Raw genomic sequence first — 25,958 nt, forward strand, 5'->3', positions numbered from 1 at the left:
CCTGCATGGTATCTACCCGATGTTCCCCACTACCGATGTTCCCCGAAATCCTCAGGATTAGGGTTAGGGCTAGGGTATATGGTAGGGATTTCGGGAAACATCGGTATTGGGGAACATAGGCAGGGGTGTGAGTGACCACTGATAAAAATAGCTGAAAACAGCTGAAAAGGGTGTAAAAAAGCTGAACTTTGGAAATTTCATATACTTTTGTTCACAGCAAGTGAGGGGAAAAAGCTGAAATCCAAAACAAAAAAAGCTGAAATCAGCTTTAAAGATTTCACACCCCTGATAGGTATGCACCCGCCTGCATAACCGCGCAGTACTGAGACCCACGTAGATTTAAAAAAAAATTATATGAGCGGGTATACCAGCATTCTCAATACATTTCTTCCGTTTTCGCAAGAAAAAGTGGCGGGCGAAAGTAAAATGTTCCTGGTCATTGCCAGTTAAAAAAAAAAAATCTCCTGGCTATTTTAAGTGTGATGATAGCATATTTGGGATTTAGCATTGAAATATAATTATACATGTATTAATTTCTTCTGGGAATAACTGGGATTTATAAGCATTACAGCCACGAAATGAGTATTTTGTTTTCGGCACGAAGTACAGTCATCAAGTCTGAAGTGTAATCCATCTAAAAATGGGATTAGCGATTACAGATTCATTTACTTCAACAACTCAAACGCCCATTTCAACACGTGCACGTACCTCAACAAAACTAAATATAGCAGCATACTGCCCATTCGTTTATTTTGTTAAAATGCAATACTGAGAAAGTACGCCCTCAATAATGTCAAATGACAGTACAAGCTTATAAAATCATATTTTCTACAAATATACAATAAATACATTTTAGGTCAATTGTAACTTAGTATTTCTAAGATTTGTTTTATTCTTGCGACATGGTTTCTGAAGAAGTTTCAAACAATTTATGAAGTGCATTTGGGCAATTTAGATTATTTGTTTAATATTTAACCAGTCTTCTTTTGAGAGTAACATTTCCTCGTAGCGCAGTACATTTGACTCAAGCACCGAGGTACCCCAAAAGCGTATTCCACATTTCCACTTTTTGTGATAACGTAGGCCTACGGACGTCGATACAAATGAGTAAATGTACATGTCCTGTGTGCACTTAATTCAATTGGACATGTAAAAACTGTACAAAACATATTTCGCTATATACATTAAATTATACACGTACTTGTGATTATATTACCATAATTTTGTTTTCAGTGAATTGGGGAGGTAATTCAGGGTTATACACAAGTAAAGTGAGAAAAAAATGTAATTCTTGAGTAAATATAACAAGTAATAAACACCAAATGTAGTAACTATTTGTGAATGAGTATCAATAAAACAGTTACCCAAATCTAAAAATGATTTTTTTAAATCTATTTTGTTTTGCATATGCAGGTGATTACAATTAAGGCCTTCAGAAGTTTCTACTTTAAGACATTTAAATTAAATTGAAAGGATGCGTTTTGCCTTTCTTCCTTTCTAAAACTGTCAGTGCAACAAATAAAAAAAAAAGTGAAGGTTTTTTAGTTCTATAATCTCAACTGTTGAATTACCTTTGCCTTAAAATGAACTCACCATGCTATCTGGGTATGGGGCTAGGGGAAAATCTGGTTGCAAAATATAATTGTTCAGCTTTTATATACATGTACATTTCTTCATAAACATTTTCTTAAATCAGTATTTAGACACTTTTGTAAAACAAGCTGCCCGAGTTCTTAGTTCGAATATATATATACAATAAAGTAAAAATACATCTAATCCAAATACATCTAATCCAAATACAACCAAAAAGTGATATACATAAGAAGTAACAGGAGCTATATATAATGTCTCTATCTCCTAAGCAGTGCTTAACCCTTGGAGTCTTTTTAAAATATTTTTTTAGCAGTAGAGGTGTGACCAAAAAGATAAGGCAACTGTACTTTCCAACAGTGAATTTATATACACACACACTGAAAGGTAAAACAAAAATTCTCTTAATATATCTTCTTAGTTATCAGTGTTATTTTTAAAACTGACCAAAAACCTAAAAAGATGTACATGTGAAAAGTTGGAGAAATTGTAAAGAGTTCTGTTAATGTTTAACACTTTGTAACCTTTAGGGGCAATGTCCATGTGATTATAAGAGCTGTGCTGTCATACCCTTTATACTGTCTTTGTATTTTTTTTTCAAATGTTCAACAAAATAATTGACTATAGAGGTTCATCCAGGGCCCACAGGGAGAACAGTTCTTAGATAACTGATGGGGCTACCCTGGTAAAATAAAACAATAAAAGTAAAAAAAAACCAAGATGTGCGAGCTACAATCATTGCCCAGTTTACTCTCAAATAAGTTACAATATATAAAAAAAAATATTTACTAAGTCTCAAATAAAATCTTTGTGATTGTAAAATGATTTTTATCAAGAATCATTTCCAGAAATGGCAAAACAAATGGTACCTAACACAATCTTGTTATCTTTTTTTTTTTTACATTTTTTTTTAGAAATCCTAACTCCCTACTTAGTTTTACTAAGTAGAAAACCATGTCCATCAAAATCCATCACTGACTCTGCTTCACCATAATGCTTCAGGACCAAATCCATTGAAATCCACCACTGGTGCTCCTGGATTTTGATGGACTTGTTACACATAGCTTATCTGCCAAAATCCCCCAAAATGGGGGGGGGGGGGATGGATTTTGATTGTCTTTTTGGCTCACTTAAAAGTACTCATCAGTTTTGCACTCTATTTTGTATAAAAGAAATTTACATTATGATAATTATTGTACATTAAAATACTGTACAGGCAAAAACATACATCTGAACCTACCTATTTTCCAAGTGCTTGGGTTTTAAATCAAAACAGCTCGCTTGTGTATATAACGCATTGGTTTGTCTTACTTTCTTTTAGTGTCAAAGAAAACAAGCGCATAAAAAGTTGCAAAGGTTCTAAGTAGTTCAGCTGAATTTCAAATAAATTGAACTACAGTGGAATGTCGCTAAACCGAACACCGCTATACCAAACATTCGGCTATACCAAACATCGTGTTTGGCTCCCGTGTACTGAACACTGTTGTTGAAAAATGTCCACAGAAGAGCGACAAGTGGCTGTTATTTTCCCAAGGAATGGAAGGGGAAAGCCACCCATTGCTGTACAGTGTAGGTAGTAAGCTAAAAAACTATGTAATTGCATGATTCAATAGTCGGCACGTGTTCAAAGTCGTCTTTCAGTAACTACCAGGGCGAGCAGGAAAGTGAGTACCGGAGCACCGGCAGCTTTAAAATCGCTATACCGAACGATCGCTATTACGAACAATTTCTGTGGATCCCGCGATGTCCGTTATAGTGGCGTTCCACTGCATTTGCCCAGGATGCTAAGTGTGCAAAGAGATCCTACACTTACAAAAATACTAGCTACAAACGATCTCAAACATCAAGTTCAGTATTCCAACTGCATGAGCACAAATCATCATTTGACAATTTTCACTTGGGGAAACACAAAGTAATGATTATGAGCATAACGGGTGTCAGCAAAATAAAAAAAAAATTATAAAAAAAAAGTATGAAAACCATTGGCCGTGTTGCCATTGGACCTTTTTTGGGTAAAACTTACAAAGACTGTTGTCAACTTAACCAAATTAAGTCCAGTGCTGACAGACAGTACACTTCACAAAAATGTCAAGTGACAATTGTCGATTGTAAGTCTTGCGCTTCACAGCAGAATTTTACAGAGCAAATTGGGTTACAGAGAATTACAATGTAGGTTTTACATCACTGAAAAGTCATGTGCCGACGGCCACTACTATGTAAAATTTACGTTGTGATCATATGACCAACTTGTAGACTGCGCTTGATAGATGATATGTACAGCAAATGACGAGATGCTGAGAGAGCATGGTAGGGCATAGTTTACATAACAAATGACTTTGCGAAGTCCGACATTAATGTAAGTGAGAATGCACGGAAGTGTAACCACGATAGAATGTTAACAATCATTTGCGGTAACTTTTTACAAACTTGAGTCCACTGCGAACGTGGCTTTAGACCGCACGACATTTTACAGTACTTTTTATTCTCTTACTTGTGTGTGAACTGTCTTTTCATCTTCTATTTAAAATTTTGATTGATATTTGTAGCATTATCCCCAATACATGTAGATCTGAGTACACTGCCGTGTTCACCAAGATTAAAATCGTAAAATCTGAATATATGAAAACGTGTGCAGTCATACAACCAAACTGGTTGTAGCAAAACTAGTTCTGCTTATCTTTTTGAGTAACTGCCTTAAACAATGTGTATTTTTAAAGTCCAAGTATCCACCAGTATTTGGTGCTCAAGGTGCTCCATCGAGGCACTCAAAGCCTTTGTACGGTAAATTTTTCTTGAAAAAACAAAAACAAACAAAAACAAAATATATAAACAGACAAGGCATTTTTAGCAGTAATTGTTCTGATTTCCTTTTCATGCTTAATTCACCATAGATCACATTACAGCCTTAAAACAGTACAGTTCTTTCAAAAATCCATGACAAAGGCTTTTTGAAAACTAAAAAAGCCATTTTTTTATAAAATGTTTTACATTGGTATAAAAATGAAAGCGGCCTTTGGCAAAAGCACCTGGATAAATAAGTTGCACTAATTCCATGTTTAACGCAATATTGACTCGACGTCAATCATATTTGCGGTACTCATCCTCCCCTTAAAAAGGTCTCTTGAAATGGTTGCTTTCACAACTATCCAGCCAATCCCAGGGTTCCATATCATTTATGCGGTTACCGGTAGCGACAGGCTCGCTGGTTCATGTTCCTCCCTGATACTTGGCATCTTAGGAAAGGACTGAGACCTGCGTGCAGGGCTGGCGTACTGTGAGGGTGGTACCCAGGGTATACCATGGTCATCTGTGCCTGGTTGATATAGGCGACGGTAGCTGCCCAGAGATGTGAAACGGGGTTGGAATGCCTGAGAGAGAGAGAAAAAAAGGAAAATTACATTAAAATGTTGAAATTGGATAAAAGCCACTAAATATGCACTTGATATATTGCCAGAATGAGCTGTTGGTCAAATGAGTGTGTGGCCAGAATAATCTAATTATGTGAAAAAAAGTAGCGGCTAGAATGAACTGTTGGCTTCTTGAACTGACGGCCAAAATGAGCTGATGGCCAGAAAGAACTGGTAGCCAGAATGATCTGGTGACATGAAAAAGCTGTTCATCAGAATGAACTGGTGGCCAGATTGAACTGGCATCGAGAATGAGCTGGGGCCATATTCATGAAATCTTACTAAGCCTAGTTGCTTACTAAATAGGCATGTAGTTGCTAACTAAGCCTAGTTGGAAACTAATTGATATTCATGAAACATTGCTAATGCTAGTTTCATTCTAAGTTTCTTACTTAAGTTAGTGTAGATCCAGGGCAACCCCAAGTCACTAGTCAGCAACTATATCATTTTTTGTTGTGCCAGACTTGGCTTTTTAGGTGGTTTTCCCCCTCTGGTTGCCTTCTTGGACTTTCTCATACTTGACAGGAATTCTCTTGACTCAGATTTTAATTTGGATAATCTAATTTTAAATCATCCAATGATCTTTCAACCTGTGGAAATCTTGCACGGTGTTGGCTGAGAAAAGCTGCCCATGCATCTTTCTTTTTTTCTTGTTAGTGTTTGCATCTTTATGCTTCGCATCAATAATAATAATAGTATGTAACTAGTTAGCAAGGTTCTTAGTAAGGTTTCATGAATAACAATTTAGTTGTCAACTCCATAGTAGACCACTAGGCATTTTAGTATCATACAAAGGCCTAGTTGGCTGCTAATTTAGTAAGGTTTCATGAATATGGCCCCTGGTAGCAAGAGAGAACTGGTGGCCAGAATGAACTGGTGGCCAGAATGAAGTGGTTGTCAGAATGAACTGCCGGCCAGAATGAAGTGGCGGTCAGAATGAAGTGGCGGTCAGAATGAAGTGGCGGTCAGAATGAACTGCCGGCCAGAATGAAGTGGCAGTCAGAATGAACTGCCGGCTAGAATGAACTGCCGGCCAGAATGAACTGCCGGCCAGAATGAACTGCCGGCCAGAATGAACTGCCGGCCAGAATGAACTGGTTGCTAGAATGAACTGCTGACCAAAATGAACTGGCAGCCAGAATGAACTGGAGCTGAGCCTGAGCATTAACTGGTGGCCAGAATGAACTGATGGCTAGAATGATGTGGTGGCCAGAATGAACTGGTAGTTACAATGAACTGGTGGCAATCATAAAATCATGGCCAGGAGTTGGAGCAAATTTCATGGCAATTCTTAACAGGTTAGCAGAAGAGTTGTACCAACTATAGCTGAAAACAGACTGATCCATTAAGCTCTGCCCCTCTCTGTTTTGCCCAATCACAGCCGTGATTAATGTCTGGCATGCCTGCACACAAAAACTGAAATACATACACATGTGTATGATGCATGTCCCTGGAACATGCAGTGTGGCATTGAAGAGGCGCACATGTTTTTGCACAAGACCTTTATCATGCTGCCACCATTCCCGTTATGTTCCCTGTCTCCAATAACAGTAATAAATGATAGTGTTTGTTGTGCAAAAAGGAACCAGACTATTTTTCCTTCCAGCCTCGCTTTGGTTACGTTGTTTTGAATGGGAAAAATCCAAATGGCCGCAACATGATAATGGTCTATAGGTCTCTCTCAAGTGACGTCATTTCCTACAGACCATGCCACGTGCAATCGGCATTTTGAGCCTCAACTTGCAAAACGCGCATCAGCTGCATCGTATTTCGAACACATTTCAACGAGCGCGCGTGCTTGGAACATTTTCAACACTGCGCAATGCGTGCTTGATTGCGTAAAATACGCAGTTGCAGTTCTCCTACAGAGATGGCCGTCTTTGAGAGAGACCTATTGTGCTAATCTTACGCACTTTTTCACAAAATGGATGTGCTAACAGTTGCACACCCGTGGAGATTTCTATTGTTATGGCACAATTCAAAGGTAGAGTACACCATTTGTAATTTGTGCATTATGTTCGTTTGAAGCAACAAAAGTGCTCAAAATCTAAAGATGGGTGCTGAACAACTAACCTGAAGAAGTCTTAGCTCAGTGCATGCAGTATATCCTGAGAAAACAATATTCTACGATCTTGATTTCAAATAAGAAGTTGCCAAGTCATGTTTTGAATTGCGCCCGAATTCAGCGTCTAGGACACGTTCTCATTTAGATGATTGCAGCTATGCGATGTCGGACACTGAAACCACAAATTATCGCAACCGCGCGAGCGTGTGCATTGTGTCAATGCTTGTGCGCGCTTCGCCGAATTAAAAACGAACTACTAACGGAAATATCCAAAAATGTGTCTTTAGATGCATCGTTGGATGGCCTTTCTTCATTGTTTCCTTCAAAATGACAGCTTGCCAGAAAGAATATTTTCACAGGGAATTTAGTCCCATTACTAATTTTTAACCCAGCACTTCTTGGATAACTGCAAATAATGGACTATATCTTTCAGCAATTTTTTTCTCTGAGGTAAACAGGATTTTTGCTATTCTTACTGATTAGTCAGACAATTGTGTGCTAAGCAGTGCCATGATTTTGAGCCCCGTTTGTTGTCTGTAGTTGTGGCCAGAGTGACAATATTTGTGTCGGGAATGTATAACTAGATAGAAGGTAATTTGTCCTCCCTGCTGGCACAAGATGGCCATTTTGAGCATCAGATTAGCAGGACCATTCTCCCCCAATGACACAGCCACAATTAATGAGTTCCTCCAATAGCCTCTCCCTGAAGACAACCAAGTTCAAATTTGAGGTGTTTAAGTGAACTCACCCCATATTGTGTATCACTGGTTAAGAATTCGTCCTGGTTACCATTGCTGTGTCTAGACACGGGATGAAAGACGGCAAGAAGCGTCACAATAGGCACCACTATCTTGAAAAGCTGTAATGGGGAAAAGAAAGAAACATACAAAAACACAGATGAATACAGAAACACTGAGGGAAAACATGAAGCAAGGAAGGCACTCAGGTTACACTAGAAAATTATAAGGCCTGATTTCATGAAGCTAGTATGCAGAAAATAATTACATGGCAAATTATGTAATAAGCGAATATTTAGCGTTACCATAGGGGAGGGGTGGGGTCACCAATGTTGGGACTTATCTCATTCCCTTTGTGGACTGAGGCTCGTGGACTGAAGCAAACCCAATGTATTGTACAATACACGCACAGAGCTAGTTAGCTACAGCGTGCTATTATGATCGCTCAATGGCCCCCCGGTTGACCGATCGACCACACACAGACAGTCATCAAACCACGCTGAGCCCGTCGAGTTCCTAGTTATGGCCTACTAACAATGTTATGGCCTACTCATTGAGCCAGGCACCATTACCAATAAAACCAGTGATCCAAAATGCCAGCCTGCAAAGAAAGCCTCGTCTGCAGCTTTGAAACACAGACAAATGGCACATATCAGGGTTCGAAATTAGCGGTAGCCCGCTAATCAAATGCTAGTCAAAACAGCAGTGGGCTAGTCAAACTATTCTTTAACTAGCCCGGCTGGTGAGTGATCAATTACTGGGATACGGCAAAGATGAACGTACAGGAAGAAATAAATCATTAAATTCAAAAAGAAAACCCCATCAATTTGTGTCTAATTTTATCAATTGTTTTAAAGGGTTAAATTATTAGATCTGTTAATCAAAAAACAAAATTGCCTCAGAATTGAGCCTGAAAATACCCCATTTTTTATTTGAGATCAGAAAAAAAAATGCGGGCTGGTGAAAATGCCCGTGGGCTAGTTAAGAGTCCGTTTCAGTAGCCTGGCTGGCTAGTGAACAAAAAAGTTAAGGTCGAACCCTGCACATATACGTTCAGCATTTCATCCTCTTCCAAGCAAATTATACATGATTAAATAATTTAACACAGAAGAGGGTGAAAATTTACAATTCATAATACATTTCTCACTGACATGTATAAGGCACACTAACTGCTAGTGAAACCTTTCCAATCTGATTCTGCCCAGTTTAAGGTTTTAATTGAAGTTCTTAGCTCAGGTGACAAGATTAATTGACTTTCCTTACCATCAGGAACAGGTAGATAATGCTGTAGACAACCTGGTTACGATTCTGTGAACAAAAATAAAAACAGAAAAGACAATTTTATTAGAATAGCTAGCTCCTCAGTGAAACCCCAGGCAGTATTTCACTGTGAATTTGTTAAAGCTCAGAGGGTATGGGTCAGGTCAGGGACGGGCCGAGGAGGGTACCGGTGGAGCACAGTGGGGCTGAGGCTGGAATGGATTTCAGCTACAGCCAGAACTTCAAATGTGAACGTGGCATTAATATTTAATTTTCTCTCAAGAAATGAGTAACCATTTTGATAGCATAGTGGTAAGAATCAAAGAGTAGCGCTCAAAGTGAACAAGTAGCAGCCATTTGGTGAAGCATAGCGGGACTGCTCCGCTATAATGCTTTTGGGGGAAACATTGCCAGGATCTAAGCATAAAAAGAATTCAGGAGACAAGTCTTAGTGAAACATATATTCGAAGAAAATTTGTCTGTACATATCTCTCTTCACCAAGGTCAGGTACATCCAAAAGCAAAATCTACACTTGGCAATTTGTTGTTTTTGGCAACTTGGATACTGCCAGTAGTGGATTTTCATTTTTTTTTTATCTATAATTATACAACACCTGAATAAATCTCCGTTATCTGATTGGTGGATCGTTAATCACATGTCATTGAATTATTCGTCCCAACGCGTGGCATGCAGCGCACAGTGGAAGTTCTATTTAACGCTGAATAGAACTTTCATTGCACGGTGTCACTGCTGCTGGTGGTGGCGCTGTTTTAAATCGAGATAAATGGAATATGATTGTTCTCAGCCTGTTGAACAGTTTGCATAAATTTAATATGATGAACTTGTCGAACTTTTAAACAGTTTTTAACCTGAATAAATTTGCTATTAAAAGTCAACCAATCAGATGACAAGGATTTATTCAGGTGTTATATAAAACAAATAATGAATGTTTCACGTTCGTGCAATGGAAAGAATAATTTCTTTTGGTGACAGATGGAATGTTCCATTCCACTCGGTTTCGCGTCGTGGAATGGAACATTTCATCTGTCACCTCATGAAATTATTCTTACCATTGCACTCACACACATTCATTATATTGTCTTTTTAGACATATTTTCCGCAGTGGTTCCCTTAGTCTTTTTCAAATGATATTATGATTGACTTACGTAAATATCAGCACAACTGTCATTCCATGGATCTGAAAAGGGGTTAAAAAAGCCATAAACGTTAGGGGGTGAAGAACGAAACAGTATTTTAAGTGAAACTTTTCTTTTAATTAGGGGCCAATCAAAAGTATCAATTTGTCATGTAGATGAAATGTGAGTTTTCAATGTCAAAAGGTCGTATCTTGCTTAAAATAACCCAGATGTACACACAAAGTCAATGGACGTCACGATACGCGAGATATGACCTTGTTGCACGGAGCGTATTCGCACGAGATACGAATTTGTTGCAGAATCGAGTTACGACCTTGTTGCACTGACGCGACGATAAGAAGTCTAAAGCCATGCTCACATTGGGCTTTTTGGGGGCAAAACTTAACCAAATTAAGTCCAGCACGGACAGCTAGTACACTGCTGCAATTGTCAAGTGTCAATTGTAAGTTTAACACTCCACAGCGTTAAGTTTTACAGGCCCAACTGGGTTGCGGAAGAATTACACATTTAGTTTGCATCTCTCAATACAACCTCTTGATTACAATTATAGACATAGAAATTGGACTTGACTACTGAGCTAGCTGGTAAGGTTGGTATTGGCCAACTCAAATTTGCTACAGGTGCACTAAATAAAACATTTTGTCAATAAAGGACGTCTTTAATCTTTATCGTCAACCTGATTGTGCCATTTGTATAAAAAAAATCAAATGTATTTTCAAATAATGACAAATTCTGTAGTTAGTAAGAAATAATATGTGTAAGTTGAAATGTAACGTATTTAGAAAGCAATGAGTACTTACCCAAGCCCAGGTTAACAATGTCAAACAGCATCGTTGTCAAGGAAGACAATTCAAAGGCAATAATGATGCTGAAACAAAACACATATGTGCAACTGATCAATACCGATTATACCACATTTACACTGGAAGAACAAGTTTGAAACAATTGTAACACAGAGGATTGGCGAAGTACACAAGTTTTTATAAAGTACACTTTTTATAAACTTAACACGTGATCGTTCTGGGCCAATAAAAATACAGTATTCAAGACGGTGTTATAACAACTATTGTTCATGCACAGAGTCCATTTATGGACTTTTATATATGGAATAAAAATGTGATAATAAATTGCAGCGATTTCACTTTTATAAAAATAACAGCGTTGCTGTTGAAACCCCTCAGCAACTCAACATGGTGACCTTGACCGTTGACCCCAGAACCAATCCCAATATGCCTGTACCAATGGGCAACCCTCTACTGAAGTTAGACACCAAAATTTCATTTGTAACTCAAGTTATCATCCACAAACCATTTACCTTTAACTCACCACGGTGACCTTGACCTTTGACCTTTTGACCCCAAAACCAATTCCAACTTGCCTACTCCCAAGGGCAACCCCCTGCCAAAGTTAGACACCAAAATCTCATTTCTAACTCAAGTTATTATCCGGAAACTTAGCTGCCCGGACAGACATCCCAGCCAGATGGACTTCCGGGTACCTCCATTGTTGTCCCATTGTCCCAATTTCTACAGATTTCATTGCTGGGTACCCTTTTTTCTAAAGATTTTATTTGCGGGGTACCACGAACAAAGGACGGGTACCCCACAAGTAGTCCGTGGTAAGCACGGACGGACGGACATACGGACAGACGCCGTAGGCGATGACAATACCCCTCGAGCCTCTCGGCTGAGGGGTAAAAAAGAATAACTAAACTTGGCAAGATATTTGATACCTCCATAAGTTGCGTTTCTGCTGCCATCTCGCACTCTCCAATGTTGTGACTTCATTCATCTTCTTGGTGATCAGAATACCAGCCAATAGGAACAGCTGTGTTAGGAAGCATTCAGCGGCAGACATCATCACCCAATATGGATCTACAACAAAACAATGCAGGACCAAAAAAGGCTGCTTTGAAAAAAAGGTGGATGCAAGTTTGTGCAAAAGTAGAGTCACCTCATAAAATGCAGAACAAAAATCTTGAATTAGGAGATTCACATCAGTGATACATGGAGACCACTCCTTAATCATAGGTCCAATGGGTATCTATACCCACAGAGCCCATCCAATCACAATAGTCCCCCCTCACTAGTTTTGGCCTATGGGTCCCCTATACCATTAGCACTCTGCTTGATGTTCACCATAGCTGTACCTCCATCCTTCTGATCTGCTGCACTGAGCACACACAGCCCACTTCAGCATCCTACCCAACACCTTAGCATCCCAGCATCCTGTCAGAATCTCCGGTCTCCATCCACTACTTAAACCACTACAACAGAAAGAGTCCGGCAGTCTCCTGATGATGAGCAGAGCATACTACTGTTCGAAACGTGAAGTTTAAACAACTGGTTCTTCTCTGAACCAAACAACTCACTAAGAGATATCTTTCATTCACATGGTGTTATCATAAACCTCCCATTCATGGATCCTAACCCTGCTTTAATCAACCATGCTCAAGTGGAAAGTATTTCTCTTTTTGTCTTCTTTTTAAAAACTCAAACTGAGCAAAAAGACTTTTTATTTCTACGTTAGCAGCTGGACTCGGCAAGATGCGAGAATGTATGCTAAGTTTGGTTTATAATAATTGAGATGTTCCACTAAATGACAACCTCGACTACACATCTATGAAAACAAACCCTATCACAAAATGTTATTAGATGAAGTTCTGTGTGTGTTGGGCAGTTTTAACAGTCGGTCAGCTGCATACTTACCAAAGCACTCCATGTTTGTGTCTTTGGAAACAGCGATGGCAGTAACAGCCACAGCACTGAAGTAGGCAAAGAAGAATACCAAGACAGGAAGGACAAGCCTAGGAGATACAGAGAAAAGGAAAAAAGGAAAAGAAAAACTTTATCAACCTCCAAACAGAATTTGAACTAAAAATATCTGTTGTGTTTATCAAACTGTATCAAAGGGCCAATATATGGTGCTTTTCAGGGCGATACATGTGCCCAATTCTGAAAAAGGCACCCAAAACGGCAGATACCACAAAAAAGGGCACCACTTCTTTTTTGAAAAGGGCACTTGCTCAGGGTAAGCCCGTTGAAAAAAGGGCATTTGAATGGAAAAAGGAAGTCTTTTTACAAATTATTAGGGGGTAAACCCCCCCCCCCCCCCCCCCGCTATGTCAAAAAACTTAACTCGACTCGAGTCGAAGGATAAAAGGAATCGAGTCCCAAAACTGTGCAAAAATATATTTTCAGTGGCTTACGGTACAAAGTTATTTATGTTCCCGTACTTCGTGTTACCCCCAAGTTGTGGCCGCTTATCGCACATATATATACCTGTATCACAGATTCCCACCTCGTGGTTTTATATGTAGCTCACAAACCACTTCATGTATCCCGGAACCAGACTTTAAACGCATTTCCCAATTCTTGGGATAATTCTGGCTACAATTTATGTCCTGCTTTAAAAAAAATATTTAGATAGGCCCTACATTTCTATATACATGTAATCACAAACTGTACTGTTTTGTATGTTGCAATTTGGTTTTGATGTTGTCAGCATAAATATTATTCCAGACCCGAAACCAAACCAGAGATACAACTGAAGTTTCACTTCTTGCTAATTGTTGTTATGTAGATCTTTAAACCAGTGATTGATGGTAGAAACGTCCAGCAGAACATGTCTATTGGGTACCACACAGCATTTTACATTCTTTGCATCTTCATAATACACTAGTGCCTTGTGTTCCTTCTTCCATTCTTTAATTTATTAGATGGTGTTCAAATATCATTGAGTCAAAATGACTCAGGCACAAATTGGACTTGACTTGACTCGACCTGACCCGACCACACACTGTGACTCCACTCAACCTTCTTGACCTAATGACTCGACTTGATTCGAGTCACTTCCTTAAAATGACTAGACCCGAGTCACAAAATTCAGTGACTCGTTACAACTGTTTGTACAGTTTGTGAACAGATAATATGGTCTTTATAATGCCCCCATTGGCCTTAGAATTTGGCCCATTGTTAAACCTTATGCACTTACTTCATACCGAGGTAGTCTCTTCGCAGCAGTCTGACTGAGCGAGACAGATAAAAATGGCACACAATGAGGAGTTGTAGCATCTTCATATATTCTGCAGCTAACTCCATCTGAGGGTAGTGGATATACACCCAATGGACAATACTACAAAGGGTTAAAAAAAAAAAAAATTAATTCAAAAAGAGAAAGAAACAAAAAATCTTATTAACCTGATATTTCAAATATTTGTGATAATTACATTCTTAGGTAACATTATTTCCCCTACTTCTTTTACCCTAACAGAAGTCAATCCATTGAACCCCAACGGCATGTTTTGTTGGAATCTGTCAGGATGGGTACAGCACCCCTAAACCTACAGTCTTTTACATTGGTTGGCACACCTCCAGAAACAAAGTTAGAAATACGTGTGTGCAGTTTACCATATGGTGTTGGAATTTGCCAGGATGGGTATGGTTCCTAGTAAATTATGTTAGGGAGTTAGGGTTAATGAATCCTTTTTATTTGTAAGCTTTGGCTAATATGTGCACTACTTCATTTTGGTAGGCACAGAATTCTGTGGTTAGCAGGGCCATAAAAATCGGCCCCGATACGGCGATTGCATTAACAATCAAACATGATGGAATTCATACCAGATTAACCATGGATCTGTTCTTTCCAGGAAAGGAAATCAAAGTCAGATAAGCTCTAGCTGGATCAGATCTTGATCACACCTAGTCATCAGCAGTGCTGTTATATTTGTACTCGTACCGGTGCCCATACTCGAGTACATTTTTACCTCCTCCCAGGAGGTTATTATTTCATCGGATTTTGTTGGTTGGTTGGTTGATTGGTTTATCCGTTAACAAGATAACTCAAAAACTTATGGACAGATTTGCATGAAAATCTTTTAAGGGGTGGTCCTTGTACAAGTACAAATCGATTAGATTTTGGAAGTGATTTGGATCTGGATCTTGATCCAGGATTTCTTTTAAGGATTCTTTACCATTTATACAAGTATTTCTTTTGGGCCTACTGACAATCATGATAATGTAATGTACTCATATAAAATATTGCCTTGTAGTCGTACTTGTATTTGTACTCATTGTAAAGAGCTTGCACTCAGACTCATGGCAAAGTACTATAAAATGTACTCGACTACAACACTGGTCACCAGTCCCCCTTCAATCCCTCTTGCTTTGATTCAGTGTAAATGCAGCGACAGCTACGGGGGCCTATCATAAATCTGTATCCCATCCCTCATTCCCCCATTCCCCGCCATCAGCTGGCAAGTCATGAAGAGATTCTTGGCCGACTGTTGGTTTCTCCTGACTTACACAATAAGGCATTCTGCTGTTGCACAGTAAAACACCAGGAGTTGATGGTAGTACTGCTCATAGGCCTGATGCAAACGAACAATCTGAGGGCGAAAAATGACAAGGGTATTTACAAATGGTTTCTTCACTTGAAGCACACCACAACATTAATGGTACATAGGATCGTTTTCCATTTTGTGCTCCATCTTAAAGGTAGAGTACAGTACTGAAGTAATGAAAGTGCTCAAAATCTAAAGAAGGGTGCTTAACAACTAATCTGATGAAGTTTTAGCTCAGCGAATGCTGTACGTTTCGAGAAAACAATATTCTAGGATCTCAATTTCAAATCAAAAGTTGACGAGTCATGTTTTGAATTGCACCTGAGTTCAGCGTCTGGGACAAGTTCTCATTCAGTCGATTGCAGCTACGCGTTGTTGCGCACCTAAGCAACGAATTATAGCAACCACACGTGTGTGCGTCATGTATGCTTGCGTGCGCTTTGTCGAATTAAAAAACGAACTACTAATGGAAATTTCCAAGAATGTGTCTTTAGAAGCATCGTTGGAAATGGCCTTCTTTAATTGTTTTCTTCAAAACGACAGCTAGCCGGAAAGAGTAAACTCACAGGGAGTTACTATCTTTAAACCAAGTATGCTCTTCAACAGTACTTTTTGGATAGGTGCAAATAATGGACTGTTGTTTTAAGAAGGGTACTATACAAGGGCCCGCCTCATTTCATATCCGGGGACGAGTTCCACACAAGTCGCAGGGAGAATCATTCACTTTGTCCAGAAGCAGCTCTGCATTTGCACCATAAATGTTCCGGGGAAATTTTCATTAGCGACTGCTTGACTCACCAATACTGATAACTTCATGGCGCGAAGATTGCGGGGAATCCTGCAACTTATACCCGATACAATGTCCGCAACTTGTCCGGAACTCATCCCGGATATGAACTGAGATGGGCCCTAACCTCTTAAGTTGGATACTATACATTTTCAGAAAACAGAGAAAACCTCAGCACAATTTTATAGTTTCATAAGTGGATTCCGTTGCTATTGCCCCAATTCAAAAGTTGCCGTTTCCTATTTTGAATTGCACCCTCTCACGTAAAATCCCCGGATCAGCACTTGGAACATGATCCTCATTCAGTCATTTAGTGTACATGACGCCGAGGTTCCTAGGGGATGTTTTTTACGCTTCTTTGTGACTGTTTTGGCAACATTTTCTATGGACCAGTCGAACAAAACTTTTGAGTTAAGCGGAGGTACTGGTGTGGGCATTTCAGGTTACGGGGATAATCATGTACGTATATATCCTATTCTTGAGGCAGGAATAGAGTATTACTTTGAGATAAACAGACTTTCGAGTTATCCGAATTTGAGTTAACGAAAGTTTACTCACTTTACTGTATTCGGTAACAAGGCATTATTCACCGACATTAGTGAACGTCTATAATGTCAAACATTAGGATGCAGATATAGAACGACCCATTGCATGGACAATTATTTATGCCCAGATTGGTTCCTGTAACCAGAGTCTCAGAAATTTTTTTTCCCAAGTCAACATCAAAGTGTGCACATTAGTAAGATATTACCCATTTGGTTTTTACCATCATGTCGATGAAATCTTTAAAACAAAAATAAGTTCAATGTAAACACGGCTTTAGAATATAAAAATTACACAGCTATATATGAACATGTTGTACATTAAAGAGGTTGTGGAAAGCTGAAAGTCATTTTGTTTTTTATATTTTTTTATTGTAGAGTAGACCAATATATCATAATGACAAACTCCCATTCTTTTGTAATGTGCGTTTATATGTTTATAAAACTGAAATTCATCGAGTAATTTGTTGGTCGGCGAGCGCATAATTGAAATCAACAGTCGTCGGGTTCTTCGTAAAATCAGAAAAATTGTGACATAACAAACAGGACTCGTTTATACTTCGCTGCATAGAAAGTCCTGTTTATTACGTCACGATTTACTATGTTTTGTTTGCTGCCCCCAACGACGACTTTCACACAAATTGCACGTTCGGGTCGAAACAGGACCTGAAAAACAGCTCTCAAAATTACATTTTGTATTCATTTCATGACAGAAACAATAGTCGTTTTTATTTCATCACACCTTGGGCTACATATACCTAAAAAATGACGGAAATGTCTTCGAGCATTCCACAACCTCTTTAATTTATATTGTCACACTCACCTTATATATACACAGGATAGTTAACACACCAGCAAATAGTGACAAAATCCCATTCCTGAAACAAACCAGAAATATTTACGTTATGTTCAAAATCATTGAGACTATAACTTAATCGTTTCGACATGTTCAACATTCTAACTAGAATTCAAACCCTTACCCTGCTCAATCCAACGGCATCCAGCTATTTTACATACCCGTTGGATTCTGTTGAATTGAGCAGTAAACCCCTTGCATAAACAATCCTGTTGAAATCTGTTGGATTCAGCAGGCAACTGAAAACATTCAGAGTCGGATTCTGTTGGGTACTGGTAAAAAACGCCAAGTTGGACTCTGTTGGATCCAGATCCAGCAGGAAGCAGAAAAATAAGGCACAGATGGATTCTGTTGGGTTGAGCATGCCAGTCATTTTATATGTTCAGGTATCCAACAACTTGGCAAGTTGGGTTGTGTGGGAAAGTCATATGAGTGACCATCGGACTCTGTTGGATAGTTTAGCAGGGTAGTCCTGGGGAACTATTAGGGAGTTAGGGTTGTACAAAAATGACATACATGTAGTTGATCTGACCATAATCTTACCATATTTTTTAACACAAACTCTCACAATATTTAAACAAGAAAAATATATGATTTAATATCATGATTGAACTTAGATTGCCTCCTCTTAATACTTAAAATCATACCACTTCACTACGTGTACATTTACTGTTTGATCCCCAATTTACAACATGATTCTTGAAGTTGAGCGTCCCTTTAAAATTTCCCAATTGTTTACACTAGCATGTACATGTACATGTTAATCCATGCTAAGTGTGATGTACACGTACATTGTATGTAGGAAGGCTTTCCACATACATGTACAATTGTAAGAGATAGCTTTTTTCCTTGTACTTGAGATCTGCTCGGTGTATGACAGGGAATTTCCAGCCATGTAAAATTAGTACAAAACCTTGAAAAACTAAGTTGTTTTCTTTTCCTATAAAAATTGTTTCTGGGAAATATAATCTATGTTTGCATGCAATGAGTGGGTTTTAAGTGATGATAACTGTGGGGAGGAATAATTATGTCCCGATAAAAATAAGCTTCTGGGCAAATACTTTTGACTCGATTCCAATTTTGTCTGGGAGTCACACATCTTCTTGGAATCAATACCCTATTTGACCAGCACAAAGTGTTGTGAAAACCCTTCACTTTACATACATATATATCACTTCAGGTGTAATCAGGGCAATTTCTTGGCTAGGTGCTTATCCGTTAGCAAAAAATCCCTGCTTAAATGAACGTAGAAGAAAATATAAATGTGCATACAATTAGCATATTTCCCTGGTTAGGGAGGAATGTTGGCCTATGCCCAAGTGTCCCGTAACTATTAGAGGATTCTGTACTGACTGGTTAGCAAAGAATTTTTTTTCACTAGCACTGTTAGCACAGAATTACTGATCGTAAAGCGCGGTATTGTGTGGTTTGCAGAGCCACGAAACTGTATCTCTCTCTTTATTCGTTTACCACAGAAAATTTGTTTTATGTGTCGATCTGCATGAAATCACATCTCCAGGAAAATTGGAGTCTATTCATTAAAAGGTGGAATCAGGATTCCTTTCAATTCATTTGTGGAGTGCTGTGGCCTTGGGGTCTAGAGCATTGAATTTGTGGGTTTTGGGTAATTCTGCAGGTCGTGGGTTCAAGTCCAGCCTGGGGTTATGGTGCGTGTGCCCTTGGGCTAGGCACTTTGTCACTCATTGCTTCTCCCCACCCAGGAATAGACATGATAGATGGGCTGTGACGGCAGAGATGGTTAATGTGAGATGTTGATTACGTCCAAGAGCGCCGAAATGGTTGCCTACCAGCCGTGTATGCTCCCCAGGGAGTTGAGAAGGTTTCAGGAGTGTTTGCCCATTGAACAGGGGTAATAACAATTGTAAAGCGCTTTGATACCCCATTTAAAAGTGCTATACAAATGCTTGTTATTATTATTATTGAATCTTTTGAACTCTTTGCAATTCTGTTATGGAGTCACCAAAACCTACATGAATCTAACAACAAAACAAAACAAAACAAAAAGCTTAAAAGGAAAATTAATGCAACCAATATTAAACACAGAAGATACAATTCTTTACATGCATTGTACTATGGGGTAGCTTCTGCCCAAAAATAATAGCGTCATACATGTATATGATGGAACCACACAAACTTGATTTTTATTTCTGCAAACTCTGAGTTCAGTGTACTTGTAAAATATCAATAAAAAATTCCATTGTTGCATGCCAACACACCCTGGCAATGTCTATTGTTCCTGAGGTCACCAGTGGTATTAACATGTATGGAGCGTCTCGAGTCAACCATCCCTGAAAGCACGTCATGGACATTTTGGGCACGTCATTTTATTTGGGCAAAAAAAGGAAGAAAAAGATGACAAGTTCGGTTCTTTCATGAATTTCTTTCAAGTCAAGACCCACATTGTCAAATCTGCTGTCCTTCATATCAACTTCCTGACTGCTATTGCTAGCAATAATAACAATGTACATGTACATGTACTAGTGTGTCATAATAACAATGTACTGTAATAAGATCCATTTTGCAATAACAAATTGGAAATTATGTGAACTTAAATTTATAAGTAAAGCAATGGATGTTGCAGATTTCAAAAACCTCCTGTATTTTCACAATGTACACGATAAATTTTTTTTTGAAGAACAACTAAATTACATGTACCATTTCATACATGTATACATGTAAACACTACAAATGCCTTCAAAACGTTTTGCATGATACATGTAAAAAAAAAAAAAAAAAAAAACTATCACAATAAACAACCGGAACAAAATTGGATAATAAATGCCTGATATATAATTATAATGCAGAAGATCAGATAACGAACGATATATTATATAGAGTGAACACAATATCTGGGCTGGAAAAACAGACAGGTTTTTTTTACTTGTGTGTGATATGTTGCCTGGTTTACTAAGATGCTTAATTTAAACTCAGGGAAGTTCTCTGTCTTGCTCTGCCTTGCTAAAAAAAAATCATTACAAAAATAGTCTTGGAGGTTTCCTCAACAAGATGACTACATCTCATTGGCCGAACCATACAGCACAAAATATCCAAGAACTTTTGAACGTATGTAGCTTAAGCAACGCAAATTTCTCACGTTTCTTTACATAAATCATGCAATCATTCAAAAGCCAAGTTGGTGTGGTGTCTCAGAAAGTACACATACAAAATGTACATATATGTATTGTATGTTCTCCATCGTTTGAAAGACTTTTTTGTTTGAACATTCACTTGGTCATGTTGAAAAGAAATCTATTGAGTCTAGTACATTTTCTTGAGCAGTTTGTCTGCATAATCAAGCAATTGTGTAGTTATGGGCCCTGTTTTTACAGAATAAAAATCCAAGTTTATTGGACTTATCAAACTACTTAGCGACATTTAAAACCAACAGGAATGTCATAAAGAGGGCGGGGTGATTTTTTGAGGGAAATGTTGGGGTAAGACGATGACGAAGATGACAAAACGCAACACGAAAGTAAAGATGACGATCACCGCATGGGAATGTGCAAAAACCACATTGTTTTGCAGGGCATAGGCCCTATCAACTGTAAAATGCGTGAGAAAACCACATTTTCTACCAAAATGTTTAAAAGTATAAAAAAATAGTGACACTAGAATTAAGATACATGTAACTCTACTTTAGGTTGCAGAAGCCATTTTGGAATGATTAAAAACACTCTTGACTCTAACTTGACCAAAACTAAGGCCAAAAAAAATAGTTCTGCTTCCGATTACATGGCATCTGAAAATAGGGTAGGTAGGTAGGGAAATTTAATTTTTTGGGCATTTTTCGTTTACGATCATATGGAGGTGTGTAGTCAAGGGTAAATTGTAGTAATTGATGGTTTTGAATTGTTTAGGGTGGGGGCTGTCAAAATAGGGTAGGTAGGGTAACCAAAAGCATAACTATTTTTTTTGTTGGCCTAAAGAGGGGCCCAAAACTACACAATTGTCCATAAACAAGACGTTGCCCTTGACAATTCAGCCGGGACTGACCAAGCAGAGCAGCATTTACCTTGTGCAAGCGATAGCATCAAAGTCACAGAAGCATCCCTGACGCACAACATCAGGATGGATACTGGTGTTGACCGGGTCTGGAGAGATGCCATTGGCAGGCACCATGGTGGAAGTCATCTTGGGCCCAGAGGATTGCTCACATCATGATGTCAAGACATAATGCACGCAACGGCAATGCAATACATTCACATCTTGACCGTCCCGAAGAAATCTCAGTGTGTCGTGCCACCAGACGTACAAGTTACAGATATGTCCAATTATCTCTTCAAATAAGACCTGAACATTTAAAGACAAGAGATAATGGCAGACACAAGTTCAATTCTCTGTTTCAAAAAAATTATACAGCAAATGCCTTTTAACATTTTAGACATGGGGAGTTACATGCGTTTGTTTATGGTGTAAATCGAGGACACACACGTGCAACATCATCGGTGAATCGAGGACAGGAACCAAATCGAGGACGACCTCGATTAGAAAAGTACGGTACAAAATCAATGAGAGCTGTTGCAAAAAAGTTAGAGTATAAACAAAGGAAAAGGGAAGAGGAACAATAGAAAATCCTTGATTTACACCATAAACAAACGTGGGTGTACATGTATGTGTAAAGATGCGGTAGAGTCCATTTTCAGATACTCCAAAGTACATTCACAAACATGTTATTGAAAGGAAGAGGGGGGAGACTTCCTGTCGATTAACTTTAACAAAACTTCTCTCTCTATATTTGCATGATGGAAAATTTCTGCTTTGTGGAGATGATGAGTTTTTATCATTGTTTTTCCCATTAATGACGTAATAAATGCCAAATACTTAAGTGTTGTCCATGGGCTATGCAAGAATCACAAGTGCGAGTGCACAATACATGTACATGTGAGCTCTGGCCGTCTTGCATGAAAGTCTTTCATATGAGTCTGTTATGAAATCTATCAAACTGATTCCTTCCAGAGCTTAAAAATGCCACGCCGATGGCACTGTGGAACACCATACTTTAGATGTATACCTAGATTTGTAGCGATTTGTGATAAATACCTCATGAACATTACCGCACATATTTTGCCTCCATTTTCAAACATTTCATGAACATCTTCCCCAATTGTTACAAACATTTTTTTGTTAAGTATTTAATTTATTTTATTTGCTATTTTCTTTTAAATTAAAATTTGGTAGAATGGGAAACTTATGGGGCTCATTTTGGTAAATGTTCGGGGACAGACATGTGCAAAATAAACGTGTATGCACATCAATTAAAACAAAATCGCTGTTCTGAAAACCATCATCAAGAGTGCATTTTATGACCACGGCATTGCATTTGGTCAATTATTCAATTATTTTTGGTCCATTTTCGGGGACAGACAGACAGATCGACTGACCACCAAGTGACATGTACTTGTAGAAGCTCCTGCCAGAGCTTAAAAATCACAAGCTTTCTAGGGTGGAATGCAAACCCATGACCTCCTGCTTACTATGCAGACATCTTACTATTCATCCACTGAAATAATATTAGTGAAGGGCAAAAATTCAAAGTTCCATCACACAAAATAGTCATCAGTTTTGGTACGTGCTGCTACATGTATAGAATCAATGGCAAAGCTCAGTGATTGCGTGGCAAGACGTCTGCACTATAGTATACAGGACTTCATGGGTTCGAGTCCAACCCGAGTAAGCTTGTGACTTTTTTCTCATGGGCCCTTGAACACCGAGTATAGGCCCCTACACTGTTTATAAAATTACACCAGCGAAGGGTAAACAAATCCAATATTGAAACTTCCCTCAACAAATTCTGAAAAATGTCAAACAGATCTACATGTACCATAGATGACAATGCTTGACTTGAAAGTAGCCACACAAATGTTGTAGTTATTAAGAATAAAAACCACAGCATACCTACGCGAGTCAGATTGATCAAAAGAACCTCCATATAAAACAATACTGGAATTTCCCACAGCTGAAATTTTCCATAGAAGAACTGCACTGACTCACATTACCAGGAACTGCTGCTTGAATGAGGTGTTTCACTTTATCGCAAAGGGGATTTCTCAAATGTGTAGAAACATTGGTCATTATATGAACCCGGAAACGAACCAACAGATTTAATAAGGAAACTTTGCTCAAAGTGAAGATACAGCCAGTATACCATACCCTGCACCATTAGTCTTTGTTGTAAAGGAAAAAATACTTGAAGGTGTTTTCTTTTTAATTTGATATTCGTTAGATTTTTCAAGAAGTACCCGTCCACTGAGACTTCAAGATCATAGAAACTGGCTGAATGAGAATCATATCCCGAGTGCTGATTTTAAGGGATTAGAGGGTGCAATTCAAAATAGAAAACTGCAATTTAGGAATCAGAACCATCTAATAATAATAATGACAGGTACTTTTAACTAAGATCAAAGCACTTTACATTATTATCACCCTTGATCATTGGGCCAGTGAAACATTCCAAATAACCTCAGCTCCTCAGGGGATATACAGCTCGATGCTGCCATTTCGGCGCAAAGCAGCTAAAATCAGTTACAATAACCACCTCTGCCCTCACAGGTACCCAAGTACTCCTCGGTGGGGAGAAGTAATGAGTGAGAAAGTGTCTTGCCCAAGGGCACACACGCACCACAACTCCCAGGCTGGATTCGAACCCACAACCTCCAGACTGCGAATTCAATGCTCCAGACCACGAGGCAACAAAGGAATCCACTCAAGAGATACAACAATGTGCATACATTTTCCCTGATTTCTCAAGATTAGTATCCATTTTGGTTAGTTCTTATGCACCCTTCTTCTGAGTTTGTTGCTTCAAACAAAAATAAAAGTGCCCAAAAAGCGCCCATGAAGAGAGAACAATTACGGGCCAAACCAAAGCACTTCCACCTTTATGACCTTGCAATATCATGTGGTTGGAGGACGTACAAAAAGAGCAGGAATTTACAGAATAGCCTGAAAAGGAATTTACGCCCATTAAGTTAAAAACTGCTTGCTCACACTTTCTACTATTTGTACTTGTACATGTAGCTATCCAGTGCACGCAGACAATGTGTGTCCTTGCACTGCATTATTACCGCACACTGTGCCAGCTGCATTTCCTGCATCACCTCCATAGAACTAAAGAGTTTCTCTTTGTATACAAACTTCACATTCTTCAGCTGTGTGTTTTGAAACCTGAGTGAAAAGGAAAGTCACTGCCAAGTGGAATTTGTCAACAAGGAAAGAAGGCGTAATATTTTGTTTTAATTATTAAATGTCTCAATAGGACTATAGCACTTGACAGTAAAAGCAGAGTTACACATGTACATGTATGCTTAAAGGGCCCATGTAACAGGATTTTTTTTTTTTTTTTTAAAGTTATCCTTGAAATGTACCACTCTGCTATTTAACATTATTTGTATTCTTCATATAGCCATTTTGGTGCCTTTTTGTTTTTTTATGCTAATATGCAAATTCCCATGTTCATAAGCAAAACTGTGATATCATTCAAGGCACAAACTTTAGTTTCATGTCTGCTTCAAAATAAAACGTCACCAGAATTTTAGAGGTTTGCTGTGGTTATTTTCCTGCTTTCAGTGGCTCATTGTTGTTTCAGTAAATGACAGACAATGAGAACATTCATGCACAAATGTTTTCACTAAGCAGAATTTTGGGCTGACAATTTGAAGAAAAAACCTCTAATCTGAAGAGCATACATGTATATATATATATTCCTAAAGTGACATCACAGCAACAGCACCCTCAGTTGTCTGGAAAAGCATGAAACATGTTAAATGGTTGAAAAGTGCTTTGCAAAACTTTTGTTTCATAGTTTTTTTTATAGATTTAAGAGGAATGGAAAATGGCTACAAGTATGTTCCAGTGTTAAATTCATTTCATGGCCACCTTTAAAAAAATCGACACATCTGCAACACAATGTTTTACATACTAAGCAGACAAATAAAAAATAACAAGCAACACAGAAAATTGCGTGTGTGCACGCCTATGGAGCAGGAACCTTGCATAATGTATGTCAAACAAACCTAGTTGTGCAGGATGAAGTGAGATAAAATAAGATAATGCACATTTACAGTGCTCAGATCTTTGTGTTTGTGTGGATTTATTTTGGGAGTAGACTATCTTAAAAAAAAATGGAGTTGAGTCCCTACAGCACAATTATGTGGAAAGCTAAACACACCTATTATCAATACTGGATCATAGACTG

General features: G+C 38.5%; 1 protein-coding gene across 1 annotated transcript in view; it reads right to left on the bottom strand.

The window, feature by feature from the left end:
* Window positions 1–705: 705 nt before the first annotated feature.
* LOC119721938 overlaps window positions 706–25,958 on the bottom strand; it is a 32,779-nt gene continuing 7,526 nt past the window's right edge. The window contains exons 2-12 of the mRNA XM_038191894.1: window positions 21,777–22,054; window positions 17,711–17,765; window positions 15,521–15,603; window positions 14,211–14,351; window positions 12,926–13,023; window positions 11,950–12,091; window positions 11,018–11,085; window positions 10,227–10,258; window positions 9,063–9,107; window positions 7,811–7,921; window positions 706–4,958 (exon numbers count right to left, since the gene is read on the bottom strand). Coding sequence (XP_038047822.1) covers window positions 4,764–4,958; window positions 7,811–7,921; window positions 9,063–9,107; window positions 10,227–10,258; window positions 11,018–11,085; window positions 11,950–12,091; window positions 12,926–13,023; window positions 14,211–14,351; window positions 15,521–15,603; window positions 17,711–17,765; window positions 21,777–21,895 — 1,089 coding nt within the window. The 5' untranslated portion in view covers window positions 21,896–22,054 and the 3' untranslated portion in view covers window positions 706–4,763. The remainder of the gene's footprint in view (window positions 4,959–7,810; window positions 7,922–9,062; window positions 9,108–10,226; window positions 10,259–11,017; window positions 11,086–11,949; window positions 12,092–12,925; window positions 13,024–14,210; window positions 14,352–15,520; window positions 15,604–17,710; window positions 17,766–21,776; window positions 22,055–25,958) is intronic.

The sequence above is a fragment of the Patiria miniata genome, unplaced genomic scaffold (assembly GCF_015706575.1).
Source record: "Patiria miniata isolate m_02_andy unplaced genomic scaffold, ASM1570657v1 HiC_scaffold_14, whole genome shotgun sequence".
Lineage (NCBI taxonomy): Eukaryota > Metazoa > Echinodermata > Asteroidea > Valvatida > Asterinidae > Patiria > Patiria miniata.